Source organism: Trichechus manatus, unplaced genomic scaffold (assembly GCF_000243295.1).
Source record: "Trichechus manatus latirostris isolate Lorelei unplaced genomic scaffold, TriManLat1.0 scaffold00027, whole genome shotgun sequence".
NCBI classification, from domain to species: Eukaryota; Metazoa; Chordata; class Mammalia; order Sirenia; family Trichechidae; genus Trichechus; species Trichechus manatus.
In genome coordinates, this window is record NW_004443963.1 from 18,717,389 (window position 1) to 18,739,110 (window position 21,722).

At 40.3% G+C, this 21,722-nt stretch overlaps 1 protein-coding gene across 6 annotated transcripts in view; it reads left to right on the plus strand.

Annotated features, from left to right (window-relative positions):
* Nucleotides 1-11,301: 11,301 nt before the first annotated feature.
* The window catches only part of TNRC6B (trinucleotide repeat containing adaptor 6B), an 81,731-nt gene continuing 71,310 nt past the window's right edge, over nt 11,302-21,722 (plus strand). For 4 of the 6 annotated variants that reach the window (XM_023729061.1, XM_023729057.1, XM_023729060.1 and 1 more), the window contains exons 1-2: nt 11,303-12,376; nt 16,821-16,842. In XM_023729061.1, coding sequence (XP_023584829.1) covers nt 12,320-12,376; nt 16,821-16,842 — 79 coding nt within the window. In that variant the 5' untranslated portion in view covers nt 11,303-12,319. Of the gene's footprint in view, nt 12,377-16,820; nt 16,843-20,728; nt 20,791-21,722 lie in introns of all 6 variants that reach the window. The other 2 variants (XM_023729058.1, XM_023729063.1) reach the window with 2 other exon arrangements.

Sequence of the window (21,722 nt, forward strand, 5' to 3'; positions counted from 1 at the left end):
TATACTTTGTTACTGACGTGCAAAAGAATTGTCTATTACTGAAGGCAAGAGAAAATTCTGCATCCTTCTAAATTAATGAAAAAATGCATTTACCTTAATTTTTCTAGGTTTAATGTTACTGTTTCCTTCCGTTGAGCCACGCAGTCCCTGAATGATTTTTGTGCGCAGTGCTGTTTGGTCTTGTCTACGAATTTAATATCATGTGCACATTACATTAGCATCCCATTAAATTTCCTCAGTCAGATCGAGCAAATGAAAAAGCGTTCAGAACAACCCCAACACAGATATTTGGAGTATCGTACTATGTAATTTCCTCTGCCAGAATGAATATATTCCAACGTGCTCTTTGTGTATGTGTGAATTTTTCATTAAAAGCACCCTGAATGGGTACTTTGAGCACTTTGTTTCTTTCCAGGGTATTCCTTTTGTTAATTTTTCTCACCCCCCACATATGCATGTGGTATCATTAATTCTTAAGTGGTTATGATTGTTAATGGTTTTGTGCCTAGTTATTTTCTTGCTGTTTTATTAATTGCCAAGATTACCTTTTGTCCTTGAAGGAAGGACTGGTCACATATATTAGATGTACTTTGAAAAGCTCTGTATAAATCTGTGTTGGGCAGAGTTCTTAGTGTGCAGACAGTAGAACTCACTCTAGCAGTGAAAGGGGTTTATGAAATGGTGATGCTGTCTCAGAGATCCCGGGGAGGCTGAAGGTCAGTTGTCTTCCTGCTCCACACCACAGAATGGGTGCCCAAGGAAGCTTTTCCCTCTTCTTGCACGTTCACTGCTGTTAAACGTGTTGGCTCGAGGACTGCACCATGTCTGCCATGATCCCCGAGAAGAAGACAGGTGCCCTGCACCCTGCCAGTTCTGTACTAAAGTTGTACACAGTGTACCTTATTGCAGAACTTAAATCACATCTGGATCTCTAGTTCTAAGAATCTGGGAAATAGAGTTTTTATAGGCCAGAGTTGTTAGGTGTCGTCGAGTAAGTTTCAACTGACAGTGACCCTACGTGACAGAGTAGAACTGCCCGATAGGGTTTTCGAGGCTGTCATCTTTATGGGAGCAGATCTGCATGTCTTTCTCCCGCAGAGCCACTGGGTGGGTTCAAACAGTCAACCTTTTAGTTAATAGCCAATTGCTTAACCATTGTGCCACCAGGGCTCCTTGCAGGCCAGAAGGTGCTTGGAATTGGCATTGACTGATGCACATATATATCCACCACATAGTCAAGTGATAGCTTATATTATTATTATTATATTACTAAAGAGATTGCCAGCAAAAGAATTGTATTATGAATTATCTGGTAAAGGAGCATTTTAAGTACCCCTGTGTTATCATATTTATCGTATAGTTCATGTACTTGATTGATAAAACTACAACAAATTTGAACTATGTTAGGGTGAAGTTTAGATTCTGAAATATCAGTACTAGATGATTTCTCAAATTCCTTTCCACCTTTATGTGAGGTTCCTCAGGAGTTACTAACAAAATGGTTTACATTTTCAAATAATTGTAGGTTCACATGAAGTAATAAGGAATAACACAGAGAGATCTTGTGTACCCTTTACCCAGTTTTTAATCAAAACTGTAATACAGTATCACGACCAGGATACTGACATTGATACAATCTACCTGTCTTATTCACATTTCCCCGGTTTTACTTGTACTCGTGTGTGTGTGTCTTTAGCTCTATACAATTTTATCATTATAGGTTTGTGGTGGAAGAAATATGTGGCAGTCTATTTCTGTAAAGATTTACAGTCTTGGCAACCCTATGAGGCTGTTCTACTTAAAGGGTTGCTATGAGTCGGAATCAACTTGACAGCAGTGGGTTTGGTTTTGGGATGGGGAGGTTCATGCCCCCACCACCACTGTCAAGATACAGAATAGTTCTATCACAGGAGTCCCTCATGTTGTCCTTTTATAACTCACCTGCCTCCCTGCACCGCACCCAAGCCCCGGCAACCAGTTACCATCTCAAGAATATTGTATCAGTGGAATCTTGTAGTATGTAACCTTTGGGGATTGGCTTTTGTCACTCAGTATAATTCTCTGGAGATTCATCCAGGTTGTTGGTGTATTACTGGCTCGTTCCTTTTTATTGTCATGCTGTTTTTAATCTTTATTCAGTATTGGTTTGCTTCTGGTATGTCTCACCTTTTGGATGTATCAGGTCAGATCTCTCTGCCTTGATTGACTAGGACAAAAGGTGATGCCACACTTAGTGACCACAGAGAATCAGGGATGGGTTTTGGTGCTGCCCCGCCAGCTATCCAGACCTTAAAGAAAAGGAAGACGCTCTTGGCTACGTGGAGCCATTTTCCGGTCAAGATGAGCCCTGGCTGCTTGTCTGATTGAGAGTCTTATGATCTTCTCACTCCAGTCAGCATCCTGGTGGAGATTATTGCTTTCAAGTATGAAATTGTCAGCCCTGCCTCTACTTGACAATTGGGGCACAGTGAGTTTTGGGGCACAATTCAGGAACCATTGGTCATGATTCTAGTTTGTGGAGAGACGATAACATCAGTTCATCTCCTACCTAGATTATCACAAACCGTGAATTCACGTGTCTAAGGTTCTGGTACTTTCAAAACACTGAAGGCACACACTGCAAGCTGTGTTCAAAGTACCCTAACGTGCTGATAAAGAGCAGGGCGGGAACACAGGTGCCTGATCGGAAGGCACTCTATGGGTTGTGAGGTGAGATTATAGCTCTAGGAGGGCAAGCAGCACCACACCTTGTTTGCTGCTGAAATCTTGGCCCTCAGCAGGGTGCCTGGCATCAAGTAGATGCTGAAATGAATGAATGAGGTAGAAGGGAAGCTTTTAAGAGATAAAATGCCCAGATCTTTTGGGATGAGTGACAGCTATTACAAAGTAAATACAGAAAGCTGAAGGGTGTGTTGGTGTGTATAGGGGGGTGGTTAACAGGAGACTGGGAGAAGAAACTACTTTACTCCCCCCCCCCCCAAATAAAACCCCAAGCACTGTCCCATCTCAGGGCCTTTGTACTATTCCCTCTGCCAGGTCATTCATCTCGCCAGTAATTTTCTTCATTTAAATCTCCACATATGTCATTGCCTCAGACAGCTCTCCTGTGAACATCTTGTGTGAAGTAGCCACCCTCTTCCCTGTTCCCTCCCTCTTGGTCACTCTCTACCTCCTTATCTAGCTTTATTTTCTTCACGGCATTTGTGATGATTTCCTGGCATTGCATTATGTCTGTCAGCTCCAGGAGTACAGAAGCAGAATTGTGGGGACCTGAGGTGAGAGGTGGACCTTTTCATTGGAGGTGGGAATAGGAGATTTGGGAAGTTTTGCTTTATGTATGTGTGTACACCAGTCTCAATTTAATCCTTTAATCTGTTATTGGAAGATGTGATCCCTCTGAGGAGCCGCTTTAACCGTCTCCCCCACTGGAATGTAAGCCCCCTGAGAGCAGGGGCTTGGTTTTGTTTCTGTTGGATCCCCAGCGCCTAGCAGAATGCCTACTCATGAGTTCTTGTTAGTTACCATAGAGTTGGCTCTGACTCATGGTGACCTTATGTATAACAGAATGAAACATTGCCTGGTAATGTGCCATCTTCACAATCATTGGTATGTTTGAGTCCATTATAGCTACTGTGTCAGTCCATCTCACTGAGCATGTCCCTCATTTTCGATGGCCGTGTTGTTGTTGTTAGGGGCCGTCTAGTTGATTTAGACTCATAGTGACCCCATGTGACAGAATAGAACTGCCCTACAGGATTTTCTTGGCTGTAATCTTCATAGAAGCAGATTGACAGGTCTTTCTCCGGGGAGCTGCTGGGTGGGTTAGGTACCCAATAAATGCCTGTTAAAGGAGTAGATCAGTTCCCGGATATCCCAGTAGAAGGGAGATGAAGCATGGAGGAAAGCCCCTAAACCAGTCTCTGCATGCCAGTGAGCAGTATCGCCTACCTTGGGACAGCTCCAGAGCCAGATGAGAGACAGGGGCAGTAGTGTGGGGCAGCCAGAGGAGGGCGAGTTCCCTGTGAACTGGAGTTGTCAGGAATGTTTTTTTTGAAGCAGGTGGACAAAAGAAAGGGGGATGATTTTTATGTTGGGTATGCAAAATAGGTGAGGAAAAATGTGGAAGTTGGAGGTGTCCTGTGAATGGCCTTGCATGCCAGCTCCGGGGAGTCATGGTCTAGATATTACAGCTCTTGGGTTTCCCCCTGCTTGGTCTCAGACCATTGGAAGGTTTGGATCCATGCTGCAGCAGGTTTTTAGAAATGTCAGCACCATTGCTCGTGGCTGCTCTGAACCCACATGTAGAACAGGAGGCTTGTTATGCACAGCTCAGGTGAGTATTGGATATTTTCCTTTTTATTCCAGTACTGACGTTCTTTTAAAAAGCCACTTCTGCTTTCAACTAATGATTATTGTAAAAAAGAGAAGAAAATGCCGTTGTATTCTTTCTTCACCTTAGAAATTCTTAGGAGTAGTTTTGGGTTTTACCATTCTAGCTTTATTCTAGATAATAATGTTTGGGCTTGCTTTATCTTTTGCCTACCTGCACAGTGCCTCAATTCTTCCAGTACTGAGAAGAGTTAAGTAGAAGTGACACAAATATGCCTATTGCAGAGGCATAAATTGCTACCTGGTATTGTACCGCCAGCTCCCTAGAAGAGAGTTTCCTAACCTTTTCATGTCAAGACACACATAGAAAAGACTTGTATAGCACACTGGGGTAAATGGATGAGACTGGTTTTGGTTGGTGGCCCCAGAATCTAGCCGTGAGTCCCTGAGAAGTCTCTGAGGGATCTGAGGGGCTCAGTGTTCCATATATACTTGTATTCCATGCACACCTGTAAGCCATTCTCACCACAAAGTAGGGAAGCAGAGGTGCCCATAATAGTACCTGACAAGTAGTGGAGGCTCAGCAAATATGTACTGAATTTATTGAATGAATTACATAATAATTTGGAAATGATGAATTTTATATCTGGCTGCATATTTAGAGATGAGGGAAAAATATGAGTCCCCTGGCATTTGTGTTTGGTGGCTATATGGGAGGTTTGATTTTTGAGGTATAAGTCAGATCATAATGTTTTAAAGTGTAGATTTAAACAAGAATTTAGAACAATAATTCTCAACCATAGCTACATGTTAGAATCATCAAAGTTTGGAAAACTTATAAAAATCCCCGGAGATTCCTATGTTGTTGACTGGGCATGGCTTTGTTGTTGTTTGAGTTTTGGAAGCAATATTAAACTTAAAGAAAAGTTGCAACTATAATATTTAAAAACTTTTCTTTTTTTCCTGAATTATTTGAGAGTAAATTACTGATCCAGTGCCCTGTCACCTGCAGCCCTTACCCAGTACTTCAGTGCATTCTAACCACAATACCCTGGTCACATAGTGATTAAGAGCTACGGCTGCTAACCAAAAGGTTGGCAGTTTGAATCCACCAGCCGCTCCTTGGAAACTCTGTGGGGCAGTTCTCCTCTGTCCTGTAGGGTCACTAAGAATCAGAATCGACTCGACGGCAACGGGGTTTTTAACCACAATACAGCCATGAAAATAAAAATTAACACTGATATGTTACTACCACTTAATCTTCAGGCCTTATTCAAGTTTCAACATTTGTCCTGATGGCCTTCATAGCAGAAAGATCACACGTTGCATTTGGTTGTCATGTCTCTTTAGTCTCCATTTTGGAACAGTTCCTCAGTCTTTTCTTGACTTTCATGGCTTTGAAACTTGTGAAGATTGCAGACCAGTTGTTTTATAGAATGTCTCTAAGGAGATTGTCTGATGTTTCCTCATGATGAGATTCAGTGTATGCATCGATGGCAGATCTATCTCACTGCATCCTACCATGTAGCTCACAATTTCAACTTGTCCCATTCCTGATGAGTTCATGTGGATCCCTTGATTAAGGTGGTGTCTGCCAGGCCTGTATAGTTATTCTTTTCCCCTTTATAGTTATTAAGTATTTTTATGAGGATGCACTTTAAAACTGTGAATATTCTGTTTGTCACTTTCAGCATATTCATTTACTTATTTCTTATCCCTATGGACTCTTTGTTTCCTATATTCTACAATGACTTAAAATCTCTTAACATCATCATTTGTTTTGATGCTCATATGGTCCCAGATTTAGCTGGTTGGAGTCCCTTCAAACTGGCTTCTGTGACCATTAGACATATCTCATCATTCTTTGAGTACTTCCTAGCTTTCTGACAAACAGGCAGGCATTCCAAGCTCATCGTGTACTTTCCTTACCCCAGTCCTAGAGTGAGCTCTTCCCAAAGAGCTCTGGTTCTTTCCATGGCGAATGGTATTTAGAAGCCATGATCTGAGTGCTAGGTGTATTCATTGCTGTTTGGGTGTTGCTTTTCGCAATCCCTTGCAATGACTGAGACATCTAGGGAAGTGGGGTGGGGGTTGCATTGACAAAGCAATGCACACACATGCACATAAAGTTATATCGGTATTTATTATTATGTTTATGTCTACATATTGAAAACCATGAGTTCACATCAATAACTAATTTCAGTCCAATACCACAGGGTTCATTTGAGTTTTCTCCCTTTCCATTTCAGTAAGACCTTTTTTCAACAGTGAGAAACCTGGCTCTCATTATCTTTTGTTTATTGGTTGATCAATCTCTATAAAAATGGCATGGTGGGGGCGTCTGACCTCCTCTAACTTCATGAGGGGAAGAGAGAGCCACCATCAGCATCAACAGCCCAAGGCTGATTGCTATGAGGTAGAGGTCAGACATACCTCCACCTTCCAACCTTTTGACCAGTTCTTACACCAGCCATTCCTCTCACAGCACTCTCTACTTCTCTGCTGGGTTCAATAATTCATTACCATGGCCACACAGAACTCACTAACCGTGCTTACAGTTATGGGATTTATTAGGGAAGTAACAGGTTACAGTTCAGGATACAGTTCTTGGATCAGGACAGCCTCTTCTCAGCTGTTGCCCGCAGGCAGGACTCTCTGTGGCCCTTGTCCCCTTGGCCTGGCCTCTGCCCTGCTTGGGTAAGTGTTACAAAGCTCTTTAGCTCTACCAGTAAGTGCCCAGAGGCACCTCATTCCTCCCAGAAGCCTTGGCCTGAAGGCGCTCAGCTCTCTCACTTAGTGTATTGGCACACCCACTGTGCCATAATCTGAGGATTGGGAAGCCCATTGCGCCATCTCACGCCTGTCTCCTGGTTCTGCTGCCAGTGTTTCTCTGCTGCCACTTCTTGCCGTCTTGCACCATCTCCGGTGTTACAGCTCTTTTTCTATATCCTGGGACTAGGAGGTTCTCAACGCAGGGACCCTGGGTCCAAAGGACATGCTCCACTCCCATCTGTTTTTAGTGGTAATGAGATCTCCCCTTTCTGCCTTTGGGATGGCTCATTTTAAGCCTAGTGGGATGACAAAACTGACCGGTCCCCTTGTTACGTTTCCGTACATCTTGTTTGCATGTTCCCACACCCGCAAAGGTGCCATGCACCTTATTTGCATAGTCCCACCCAGTCATTTGGTGGGAGTTACAAGACCATGTCGAGAAAGGTCATGAAAGCGATCCATCGCACCACAATCCCCCTGTATGTTTTTGTTGTTAGGTGCCGTTGAGTTGGTTCTGACTCATAGCCAGCCTGTGTACAACAGAAGGAAACATTGCCCAGTCCTGCGCTGTGCTCACAGTCTTCATTATTCTTGAGCCCATTATTGCAGCCACTTTGTCAATCCATCTCATTAAGGGTCTTCCTGTTTTTTCTGACCTTCTACTTTGCCAACCATGATGTCCTTCTCCAGGGGCTGGTCCCTCCTGATAACATATCCAAAGTATGTGAGATGAAGTCTTGCCATCCTTGCTTCTAAAGAGCGTTCTGACTGTACTTCTTCCAAGACAGATTTGTTCATTCTTCTGGCAGTGCATGGCATATTCAATATTCTTCACCAACACCATAATTCAAAGACATGAATTCTTCTTCGATCTTCCTTATTCATTGTCCAGCTTTCGCACGCATATGAGGCAATAGAAAATACCATGGCTTGGATCAGACGCACATGAGTCCTTAAAGTGACATCTTTGCTTTTTAACACTTTAAAGAGATCTTTTGCAGCAGATTTTCCCAATGCAATGCGTCATATGATTTCTGGACTGCTTGCATGGGCATTGATTGTGGATCCAAATAAAATGAAATCCTTGACAACTTCAGTCTTTTTCTCTGTTTATCATGATATTATTTATTGGTCCAGTTGTAAGGGTTTTTGTTTTCTTTATGTTGAGGTGCAGTCCATACTGAAGGCTGTGGTCTTTGTTCTTCCATCAGTAAGTGCTTCAGGTCTTCACTTTCACCAAGCAAGGTTGTGTCATCTGCATATCGCAGGTTGTTAATGAATCCTCCAATCCTGATGCTGTGTTCTTCTTCATATAGTCCAGCTCCTCAAATTATTTGCTCAGCATACAGATTGAATAAGTATGGAGAAGGGATACAACCCTGATGCACACCTTTCCCGACTTTAAACCACAGAGTATCCTCTTGTTCTGTTCAAACGACTATCTCTTGGTTTATATACAGGTTTTGCTTCAGCACAATTAAGTGTTCTGGAATTCCCATTCTTCGCAGTGTTACCCATAACTTGTTATGATCCACACAGTCAAATGCCTTTGCATAGTCAATAAAACACAGCTAAACATCTTTCTAATAGTCTCTACTTTCAGCCAAGATCCATCTGACATCAGCAGTGATATCCCTCGTTCCACATCCTCATCTGAATCCAGCTTCAATTTCTGACATTTCCCTGTCAATGTACTGCTGTAACTGCTTTTGAATGATCTTCAGCAAAATTTTACTTGTGTGTGATATTAATGATATTGTTTGATAATTTCCATACTCTGTTGGATCACCTTTCTTTGGAATGGGCACAAATATGGATCTCTTCCAGTCAGTTGGCCAGAAAGCTGTCTTCCAAATTTCTTGACGTAGAAAGTGAGCACCTCCAGCGTTGCATCCATTTGTTGAAACATCTCAGTTGATATTCCATCAGTTCCTATAGTCTGTTTTTCGCCAATGCTTTCAGTGAAGCTTGGACTTCTTCCTTCAGTACCATCGGTTCTTGATCATATGCTACCTCCTGATACGGCTGAACGTCGACCAGTGCTTTTTGGTATAGTGACTCTGTATTCCTTCCATCTTCTTTTGATCCTTCCTGTTTCATTCAATATTTTCCCCATAGAAATTCAGTATTGCAGCTTGAGGCTTGAGTTTTTTCTTCATTGCTTTTAGCTTGAGAAATGCCAAGTGTGTTCTTCCCTTTTGGTTTTCTATCTCTAGGTCTTTGAACATTTCATTATAATACTTCATCTTCTCTAGCTGCCCTTTAAAATCTTCTGTTTAGTTCTTTATTTCATCTCTTCTAACATCCATTTTGGTCTTTTCTTTCTTTACTGTCTTTTTAATGACCTTTTGTGTTCTTCATGTATGATGTCCTTGATGTCATTCTACAGTTTATGTGATCTTTAGTCATTAGTGTTCAGTGGGTCAAATCTGTTCTTGAATTGGTCTCTAAATTCAGGTGGGATATACTCAAGGTCGTATTTTGGCTCTTGTTGACTTGTTCTAATTTTCTTCAGCTTCAACTTAAACTTGCATATGAGCGACTGATGGTCTCTTCCTTAGTTAGCCCCTGGCCTTGTTATGACTGATGATATTGAGCTTCTCCATTGTCTCTTCCCAGAGAAAAAGTAGTTGATTTGGTTCCTTTGTGTTCCATCTGGCGAGGTTCACGTGTGTAGATCATGTATAGTTGCCATTTATGTTATTGAAAAAAGGTATTTGCAATGAAGAAGTCGTTGGTCTTGCAAAATTCTGTTGTGCGATCTCCGGCATCATTTCTGTCACCAAGGCCATATTTTCCAACTACCAGTCCTTCTTTGTTTCCAGTCTTTTTTTACGTAACCAGTCTTATTGCTAACACCGTGGATGCCTCCTCACCCTGCTTGGGTTCTGACTCAGGATAGAGATTTTTAAAGCCCCGAATGATGCTAACGTGCAGCTGAGATAGAGCACTACTGAATTAGAGGAAGGGTGAACTGTGTGTTATTTGATTTCACTAAATGCCTTATGCATCATGACTAACTGAATATCAGGTTTTTAAGGCAGGTTTGGCAAAGTAAAGTCTTCCTAAGGAAGTGAGATTTAAAGAGAAGACTACAAATATGCACAGTAGATTAGGGTTCAAGCCACGCCTGTCTCCTGGAAAGCTTTGAAAAATATTTGTTTTGGAAATAAATCTGCTTGTAGTGAACATGAATTTCAAACCCTTTTCCCTGAATTACCTGTTTATAGGAAAAATATTTGAAAAGATTAGTTGTATTCTAAGAACGTGTTTCATTAAAGACTTAATGCTTTTTTTTTAACATTGCATTTTCTAAAAAGAAACTTTTTATTTTAGAATAACTAGATTTGCAGAAAAATGCAGCTCAGTTCTCTTTAAAGCACTGGATATTTAAGCCAGAGGTATTCAGGCCATGCTTGCTCCTTTTCTGTAGTCAGTTTCACTATAAAGTAGAGAAGCCAAGCTACAGTAACTTTGGCCTGAGGAACCCCATCCTCTCTTTCCATTTACAACCAGCAGAAGAAAGAGGCTCTAGGTACCAAATGTAATGGGACCTGTGGCCGGCCTGCTTTAGATGGTCAACATCTATCTTGCCAATTTTCGTGAGCCCATTTTTTAAAAATAGTGCGCTGCTGTAGGTGGGTTTTCACCAAGAACTTCACACACGTAGACAGATGTACAGATAATCTAATCTAACTCCAAAGAAATCCAGCATGAGACCTAAGAAGATTTCAGTAACATTCTCTTGGATTTTTTAAAAAGTTTTCATGGACATTACCTTTAGAGTTTGAATTGTGTACTTTAGGCTTTTGTGTATGTATATTCTTTACTTTGACTCACATTTACCTTACCCTTGTTCTAGGAAGACTATGAATTTGATGTATTGTTGTGAGGTGCCATTGAGTCAGTTTCAACTCATAGCGACCCTGTGCATAACAAAATGAAAGACTGCTGGGTCCTGCACCATCCTCACAATTGTTGCTATGTTTGAGCCCTTTGTTGCAGCCACTATGTCAGTCTATCTTGTTGAAGGTCGTCTTCTTTTTGCTGACCTTCTACTTTACCAAGCATGATGTCCTTCTACAGGGACTGGTCCCTCCTGATAACATGTCCAAAGTACGTGAGACCAAGTCTCGCCATCCTCGCTTCCAAGGAGCATTCTGGCTGTACTTCTTCCAAGACAGATTTGTTCGATGTGTTAGATCATCTAAAATCATAAGAAGCCCTCCAGGCAGTATCTGTTGGGTTGTTCAGTTCCCTGGGGAACTGGGAACTGGATCTCTGTCTCTCCTTCCAGCTCTGAAATTCAATAAGCCTCGGGTCTGGGGTTTCCTTTCTTGAGCTGAGAGGTTGTACCAGTGGTTGTTTATGCGTTTTTCCCAGTTGAGACATAGAATGAAAGTTGGCAGCATTAGAATAAATGTTATATTTCAAAGTTACTTTTCAAATGTGAGGTATAAATTATATTATCTTAATTTCTTAAGATTCAGCACATTTCTTTAACCCGAAATGTTTCTTATTGTGTATTATTTTTATTCTAATTGAGGGACACAAAACCTGATTGTCTTAACTCACTTGTGCAGGAGGGTGCAATTGTGAATTCTTCCAGTAGGAAACACATTGATTTATAGGACACTCAGTACCTGCCTAAAGACACAAGTAGAAAATATGCAAAATATACAGTATTAATAATGTAGAAGAAATGTGGAATGGAGAGAGTTTTATGTTCACTTTACCGCTCTGAAGATGTCACACAAAAACACCTAAAGTATGATAAATACGTGTGTACCATTACTGAATTAATATATTCTGCATTATTTGTGAGGAAATTGCCAGAAACCAGTTGGATGTCATATATTCAAGTCAGGTCCTTTGCTGAGTGGAAATACATGAGTTCTGTGTGTGTGTGTTTCTTTAGGAAGATATTATAAAAGCTCACTTTAACGAGCTGCTTTGAAACCACACTTAATGTCATGTTTTGCAAAAGGGGTAACAAAACGAGATAATGGGAATGGCTAATTTGTGGTGAGTTTTATGCGTCTTCTTAGTGTAAGTAAAAGACTGTGTTCTGCCCAGTCACGGAGATGAAGTGTTGCCTTGCATACCATGTTGTAAGCATTTAATTTGCTACGTAAGTCGACTGTGAATATAGATGAGTAACCTTCTGGTGTGACATTACTTTAACAGAGAGAAGGAGCAAGAAAGGGAAGAACAGTTAATGGAAGACAAGAAAAGGAAGAAAGAGGATAAAAAGAAAAAAGAAGCCACTCAGAAGGTGGGTTTAATCAGTTAAATCTGTTTGTACTTGCCAGGTATCCAAGCCAGAATAGACAACGCTCTTGGCTTGGATACCTAACATTTCAATAATGCTATTTGAGGCATTAGTTTATTTCAAAAGTTTTAAAATTTCACGGTAGGAGAAAGTTAACAAGTAGACATTAAATAATGCTGCAGCTGATTTTATGAGAACAACAGTCAACAATTTTGACAAAGTCAAGAGAGTTACCAAACACTCAACTCTTGTGTTTCCTCATTGGTGTCGTAACTTAATCTCCACTTCCTTTAGCAAGTTTGTAGAAGGACTTTTAAAAGGTTGCTGAAGTTTGCTCTGATGTTCTGTTTTTAGTCCATCCACAGCATTGTCCTTAAGATGAGTCTGCCTGAGGCAAGTGTCATTTTAATAATTCCTTAAAGTATCCCCTCAAAGAGGGTCCAGTGAGCCTGCGTAGTGCTTTGTAGGCTATAGCATTGTGTGGAGGTTGCTCTGTCTTTGTGGAATTTGCATAGGGAGAAAGAAAAGATGCTGAAAGAAAAAGGACATAGGGCCAGCACCTGTCAACTGAAAGTCTTCCCTGAAGGGTTTGTCTGAGAGCTGTCTGGAGCAACAGTGGTTAGCGCACGTCCCCCACGCCCTTTCAGAACATGTTCTTCTGTGTTGGCCGTTGTCTGATCTTACTTACTTTTCCTGCCTCCCTACTCTATTGTCGCCCAGCTCTGGCTGGGCAGGGTTGCTTTGGCACGTTTTTTGGAGGCAAGAAGATTTGACTCCATTTTTTGTTGCCACTACTTGAAGCACTTGAGAAGCAGGGCCTGGCTGTGGGGCACATTTTAGGGTCCCGGCCGTGATGCTAGGTTATCAAAGCTAAGTTTAGGAAGGTGGAAACTGTTAAGAAGTTCAAGGGAACACTAGATTTAGAGTAGTCAAGCCAATTAATGGAACATGAGTCAATGCAAGGTATAATGAGCACCACAAATAATTCCAGCATTATTGGGTATAGAGTTTCCCATAATGCAGTTTTCCGAATTATTGAAATAAATCATTTATGAGTACCAGCATTTAAAAAAAAAAAGAAATCCTGAAGTATTTTCTTAATTGGATTGTATATGACCTTACCATGTTTAACATATGAAATGTAATTTTATCTTTCTCCATGACTTAATTAAAAGGAACATTCATTCTTGTTTGGTGCTGTAATAGACTGCTGTGCTCTTTAAGATCTTGTCTGTTTTTAATTGTGTTTCTGTTTTTGTTAATAGTTGCGTGCTCATCGGCACATCTTCCTGCTACCAGGGTATCTGCTTCCAGTGTGTTGCCTCTAATCTGTTACCTGAGCTTGTTAGAATTGTCTAAAATGACAGTAAAGAGTGATGAATAAAAAAGTCAAATCATGACTCAGAGGCTGCTTTGTATGTCCTTTTGGGTACACAGCCACATTCCATGTCATCGAGGTTGTGATGTTCAGGCCCACCAGTTGTGGGGCATTCCTGGGCCAGTGGGACTGCTGGGCTCTTGGCCCTGTGCCCTGTACACACTGACCCCTCCAACTCGGGTGATGTGAAGTTGATCCTCAGTGAAGACTTTTCTTCCTTCAGGGCACTCATATTTCATCCACTTAAATTCAGACAAAAATTGGATTTTGCAGCTGGTGGGAACAGATTGTTAATAAACTGGACACCGGGGACTTGAAGAAAGGCTGTTGACAAGAAGATGTTAAATAGAGCAATTGTTTTAGACAAACCACACTCCATCTTCATTTCTAACACAGATAACAGTGTTTTCTTAAAACGAAAATGATCAGCATCTCTAAATGGTTAACATATGCATCTGTAAATTTACATTGTGGATCTCACGAATAGAAAAATAAAAGATGGTGTTGGGTGTGTTCTAGAGTGAGTTGGCATTATTTATGTTGAGAATGTAGTTTATGCACCCTGGACAGTCTCCCTCTGGGTGCTTGCATCTGTCTGCATTAAGAATTGGTTAAGAAGTGACAGCAAAGAGGAAAATCACTGTAAATAGAATTTCAGTGTGGTTTATTATGAACAATAAAAATGCAGGGATTTTTGTTTAAAAACGTTCTAGATTGGCTGACACAGGATCTGGCTGACACAGGCTGACACGTGGCCTTCGATAGTGTTTTATTATATTGAACCATTGTGTAATTTCAGATTTAAATTCTGATTTAGCAGTTGTAAGGAGAGAGTACAAAGCTTACCATGTGATTGTCTTAGTGACTTTCAACCTTATTGTAGAGACAGTGCTTCAACCAGGAGGCATAAAATGTGCTATACTGCAAAGAATTGTGGAGAATGTGCCAGAAGCTCTGTTATACAGCCATTCATTCAGTCAGTCAGCAAACATTTGTGGTGGCTCTTCTTATTGCTTTCATGCTATTTCACCCCGTTGCTTTGTAATCTTTTCTTTGTGCCTGTCTCCCCTCTTAGCATGACTAAGTTTCTTGAAATTTTGGGTTTCCAGTAACCAGGGCAGTGCCTGATGCATAATAGGCTCTCAAGAAATGTTTGTTGAATGAGTGAATGGCCAAGAATGAATGATGGGAACGTAATTTTCTTAAAGAATTGACTTTTATCTAAAGCTTAAATAAATTACTTCCACACAGAAATTAAACATGAGCTTTCCATTGTATTCAGCGGCTGTGGCTGTTTGCTTTTTCTAGAGCCATCACTGATAAAACTGTTAGGTTTCCATTCACGAGAGAGGTGTCAAAGAAGGATTCCATTCACAGTCATTAGGCTGATGCACTAAAGGAGCATTGTTTAATGTTGGCAGAACACATGCTTTGATCATCCAGCTTTTCAACTGGGGGACACCTCTTTTAACGGTACCCACATTAGAAGACAGCTGACATTATTTGGGTTTGTTGTTTATAACTGGAGAAGGCACTGGCTTCCTGCTTTAACTGATCTTCAAAATGACATTCTAACAAATACTTAGAATGGTATAAAGCCTAAATCGCCTTAAGGAATTGGTATATAGATGCAAATCAGTTCATTCTTGGATAAGTGGGATTACAGAAAAATTAGAAAAGGGTATTTAGAATTTAGATCTGTAACAGTTAGTACTAGGAAGCACTTCATTCATTTTAAGGATTTGTCTACCACAAATTCAGTATGAAATTAGCTTTTCCTTTAGTGCAAGAATGTAAGAAACACTCTAGGAGGCCATGCAGGTAGATTGTTTAACTCAGAGGCAGTGTCTGACAATGGTGTGTGCCAGAATAAATTGTGAAGTGGCTGGTTAGCTACAGGAAAGACCCTCCAAAGATGGGTGTGTTTTCATAAACACCCATAACAGTAACTTAGTATGTTACCAGCCACAGATAATCAAATCTCTTCTTTTCTAGATGAATATTTTCATTACAAAAGTAAGATAACCAATATAAAATGCTTTGGAAGATAAACATTTGGGAAAAGAGATTCAAAATAACCTGTAATCTCAATAATGTAACATAACCATGTTCAGAATTCTGGTGTATTTCCTTTTGGGTGTTTTTCTTATGCATGATCTTTTGTGGGTTTGTTTTTATATGACAGAGCATGTATAATTAGGTGCCCTCCTTTATTTTTCCTTTTTAAAAACAATATCAGAAGCAGACTTCTACATGGCCCCTATTCATCATTTCCATACTCTCTTAAAAAACCATTATTATATTCACCCTGTTCAACCTTTTAGGTTAATCACTTCCACAGATACATTAGTTACTATATAAAGGAACACTTTTAACAAAGCATTCTTTATTGTTCAGAATTTACATATTTCAGTCTTACTGTTTTATTTCGTGCTACTTTATATAAACTTTGATAATAACAGCAAACATTTATTGAACATTCACGCAGGATAGTTGATTTAATCCTCACAACAACCCTTTGCAGGGAGATACTGTTACTATCTCCATTCAGCAGATACAGAGAAAACTGAGATCAGATAACCAGGAAGTAGCAGGGCTTGGTTTTGAATCCTGTTCTCTGACCATAACCTTCACCTGCCTCTGATGATAGGCCCTAGAGCTTTTTGCTTTCTAGATTTGAGATCTAGTGTTTGAGTCTATACTCACAGGGAGGTCTTTTTGTCTATATGGATAATTTAGTTTCTGGGCCACGTCCACTTGATTATCTCTAGTCACAGCAATCAAAATGGCAACCAGCATTTCCAGTACGGGGACCTCGTGACTGAATGACGGCCGAATGCTTTCTGTTTTATTTTTAGTATCCTTCCAAATGCAGGTTGTAGCTGGTGGCCATTGTCCTTAGAAGGATGTCTGAACAAAATCCCAGGTTCATTTTTTGGATTTTAACTATGCAGGGGTATCTGACAACTTGAGCTATACTTGAGTGGAGAGAATCAAAGTAGTCTTATAAAATAGTACTGAATTAGAAAGCCAATCTCATTTACTTATGATTGTTAATTTATTTTGCAGGTCACGGAACAAAAAACCAAAGGTAAGCTTTTTTTTTTTTTTTCTTTTTAAAAGTCATTAGAATATCTTGTGTTTAGATTTCACACTGCTGCTGACATAGCCTCCAATCCACTTGAAAAGAGAGGGTGGGTGTAGAGTAATTAAGGTTGGGTGTTTGTCTTCACTGAAGAGCAGAAATGACAAACTAAAAGTACTTCTAGTCAGCTTTAAATTTTTTAATAGATAAAACAGATTAGAAAAAATAATACCTTGATTTGAAAGTATGTGGGTCATGATTTTGAACTGAACTTTTTAGAAACTTATCTTAGAACCGCAACAAAAGCCAAACATCACATCAGATCCTAACTTACAGATGGAACTGCAGTGGGTTGTCAGCCACCTTGATCCATGACACTGAGTCTGATAATTGTGCCTGAAAGCTGAACATCACATCTAGGACGTTTATACTGCCTCCTGAGCCTGGAATATGCTTTTTAAAAAGATAATAAATTTTGAGTAGGTTAACTCTGTTACAAAATAGTTGATGGTGCTATAAGCAGAAGCAGATGTTCCCTAGGTCATTCCCAACTTACTGGTCTGTCTTTTTCGGTTCTTTCTCTCCTGTTAATTTTGATTATGCGGTTTTGTCTGGTTATAGTCATACTTTCGGTCAGTTCGCTTTAAGAATGGGAGACTTAATTCCTTGAGACCAGCATTCTAGCTCCTATCCTTGCCCACCTAAATATGTGATTCTCTGCTAGGATATGCAGTACACTCTTCACATAGATTTGTCAAAACTAGGGCTTCAAACCGGCTCAGTCATGGCTGACAAAGTGAAACATGGACAGACCTGAAGTTTTAACAATTTTGGAGATTTGGCGTGTTACCTGGGGAAAATTTATGGGTCTAAGCCCTGGAATGGGAGAGTTGGAAGAGGTATAGTGAGCCCTTTCAGGAGCCAGATGTGTGAGATTGGATTATCGGCAGGACTGTAGAGATAGACACACATTCAAAGCAGCACAACCGTGCTGCCATCTTTCAGTGGGGCAGCGCTGCTTCGGACTGTGCTCAAGATCTGAGGGCAAGAAATTTGGTTGCTATGTAACGTGTACACTGCCCTTGTTCTCTAACAGGAGATTAAGTTTCTAGCAGGGCTCCGACCCCAAATTTTTCCCGTCCGGCTATCTTTCTGAATCACTGTAACTTTAAAAATTCGAGTCTGTTCTGGTGATGCCTCCTCAGCCATGACTGAACCAGGGAGAAACGGTTCAAAGCCCTGGTCAAAACACACAAGCCCAGGCCTCCTCCCAGACTTTCACAGTTCCAGGCCAGAAGCCTAGAGAATGTATTTGGAAAAACTCCGCAGATGATCCTAGTACGTTCCCCAGGTTGAGAACCACTGCCCTGGATGAAGGGAATCAAATATAAATCAAATGAGACGTTACTGTAATAGATTTTTAATCAGAAGGCATTTCGAAGGAAAATGTAGTCTGGGACTTTGTAGCAATTTATAAAATGAACTGAAAGAAACTACTATTAGTTAGAATTATTTTAATCAGTTAGAGAGAATAGTATTCTCCCCTTGTACATTCATCCAATTCCCAACCCAGAAGTAGGCGTTATTTTAGAAGTATCTTTGGAAACTACTTGTTTGAAACAGAAATTTACTTTATCATAGAAATAGTGTTATTCGTAGTGGTACAGTGTCTTTATTTTCTAAACCAGCTTACTGTCTAGGAAAGGATTTGGGCACATAAGTATTTATATTTATAGGACTTTTTGATGATTTATGAGGACAACAGATGAGAAAATTGGCATTTTCCTGGAAAATCTAGGCTCTGTGGTTACTGGAACATGGTGGTTGGGTTCTTAGGTCTAGCCGCAAATCTAATTCTCATGAGGCCAAGTAGCAGTTGTACTATAGAAGTAAGCTACTCTGTATGGTAAGTGGTGTTTCAACTGGAAACCTGAAAATCCATTAAGCATTCTTTCTTGGATTTTTTTTTTTTTTTTTTTTTTTTGATACCAGGTCAGTACGCAGAAACACATTCCTCTTTCCTCTGCCAACAACGTCTTAAAAATCAAACTTTCTTTTCTACTTACTACCAAATATTGCTTCCAGTTAGCATCTTTTTCATATTTATCATAGAATGGAATACAGCCTCACAGTTTCCATACCCTTCCCAATCAAAAAAATAAAATAATCTTTTTTAAAGTTTAATTTTGTTGTTGTTGTTGAGACTATACACAGCAAAACATATACCAGTTCACCTGTTTCCACATTGATTACATTCTTAGAGTTGTGCAGCCATTCTCACCCTCCTTTTTTGAGTTGTTCCTCATTAACATAAATTCACTGTCCCCTAAGGTTCCTGTATAATCTTTTAAGTTGTTGTCACTTTGATCCCACATAAATAATTCTTAAAAGAGCATAATGCTCAAGGCAGACATTTTTACCAGTTAAGCCAAACTATTGTTTGATTTTTAAGAAGACTTCAAGGGATAGTTTTGGTTTAAGGTTTAAAGATTATCTCAGGGCAGTACTTTCAGGAGTTCACCTAGCCTCCATGGCTCCAGAAAGTCTGGAGTCCATGAGAATTTGAAATTCTGTTCTGTATTTTTCCTCTTTTGATTGAGATTCTTCTATAGGATCTTTGATCAAAATGTTCAGTAACTGTAGTCGAGCACTATCCAGTTCTGGTATCATGGAGGCAGTTAGCCACTCATTCCATATCCTCCACCTATACCTGATTTTCCTTCTTCTGTTGCTTCAGGCAAATAGAGACCAATAATTGTGCCTTGGGTGGCTGCTTGCAAGCTGTTAAGACCCCAGGCACTGTGCAACAAACTAGGAGGTAGAACAGAAGCACTAAACATGTTATTAGGCCAGTTAACTGGGATGTCCCATGAAACCATGACCCTAAACCTAACCAAGGAACCAAATCCCATGAAGTTTTTGATTGTACATAAGCAGTTACTTTTTTTGGTTGTTGTTGTAAATACATCTATCACACAGATTTTGCCAGTTCAGCTTTTTACAGGTGTATAACTTATTGATAGCAATTACAATAATTGGCTATGCAACCCTACCCCTTAATCAGTGCAATTTTTCCATCACCGATAACCCCCCCTTTCCTTCTCTGTCTTGCCCCTGATAATCACTAATAACCTTTTGGCTTTCTACATTTGCCTTTTTTTTTTTTTAAATGTAAGTGAGGTCATATGAAGTAAAATAATCTTAAAATGAGTTGAGAACCTATTTAGGGTCTCCTAAGGGATTTAAGGAGCCCTGGTGGTACAGTGGTTAAGAGTTCAGCTGCTAACCAGAAGGTCGGCAGTTCAAATCCACCAGCTGTTCCTTGGAAACTATGGGATAATTCTACTCTATCCTTTAGGGTTGCTGTGAGTTGGAATCAACTCGACGACAGTTGGTTTGGTTTCAGATAGGCTTGGTGGTACACTGGTTAAGAGCTCAGCTGCTAACCAAAAGATTGACAGTTTGAGTCCACCAGCCACTCCTTGGAAACCCAATGGGGCAGTTCTGCTCTGTCCTATAGGGTCACTATGAGTTGGAATCAACTTGACGGCAACGGTTTGTTTTTAAAAGAGGATGGCAGCAGGTTTTTTTTTGTTTTTAAAAGGGGTTTAATTGTTAGAACCAGAGAGTATACGGGGAGTAAAAATAAAAATTATCCCTGGGGTATGTTTGGCTCTTAAGTGGAGGGAGGCCCTGATCTTTCCTGTTTTTAGCACAGTTTTAAAGCCACGTCTTCATCTTTGTTCATGAGAGCCTGCTTGGCACGCTAAATCTTCATTCTTCTTCTGTTCCCTCAGCTGAACTTGCTGGGTCCTGTTCCTCTTCCCAAAGATGGCATGTTCCTCTAGAAATCTTCCCCTTAACTCTGAATCTACCCCTCTCTCCCCAACAGACCCTATAAGAAAAGGAAAAGACTGTGTTGGTGCCGAGTATCTGGTTGTACAGACGACTGAAGTAAGATTTTTCCATATTTCAGAGAAAAAGTAGATTCCTTATATGTTCCTTCTTTTATCTTCCATTATTGGAAAAAAGAAAAAAGTGGTGAGAATTCTAGAGAGAAGAACAAGACAGGGATTTCAAGTGGGGGTTTGTGAAGACATGGATTAGGACTGGACCTGCTGCCCAGGTGACAACAAATAAAAGGTGCCTCACTTCGTTGGATGTTTGGATTAGACTTGAGAGGGACCAGGTTTAACAGGGATGAAGAATAATACAATTGCATGACTACATAATGGGGGAAATTGGATGTAGCAATTTAGACTTGTTAAAAAGATGTTGGGGTGCACAAACTCCAGAAGATAAGCTAGATGACTGGGACCTCCTAAAAATTACTTATGCTCATCAAAAGACTTTATCAAGAGAATAAAAAGAGAAGCTACAGACGAGGCAAATCTTTGGCAACAACATACCTAAAAAAGGTCTAATCTCTAAAATAGATAGAAAACTTAAACAACTCAACAATAAACAGGCAAACAACCTAGACATAAAATGGGCAAAGAACATGAACAGATACTTCACCAAAGAGGATATTCAGGCAGCCAACAAATACATGAAAAGATGTTCACGATCATTAGCCATTAGAGAAATGCAAATCAAAACCATGATGAGATACCATTTCACCCCTGCGAGAATGGCCCTGAAGGGTGAGACAATACACAATACGGGGGAAACCAGCACAACTTGTACAAGGAAAGGTCATGGAAGCTCCATAGACACATCCAAACTCCCTGAGGGACTGAATTGCTGGGTGGAGGGCTGTTGGGACCATTGTTTCAGGGAACATCTAGCTCAATTGGCATAACACAGTTTATAAAGACAGTGTTCTACATTCTACCTTGGTGAGTAGCGTCTGGGGTCTTAAAAGCCTGTGAGCAGCCATCTAAGAT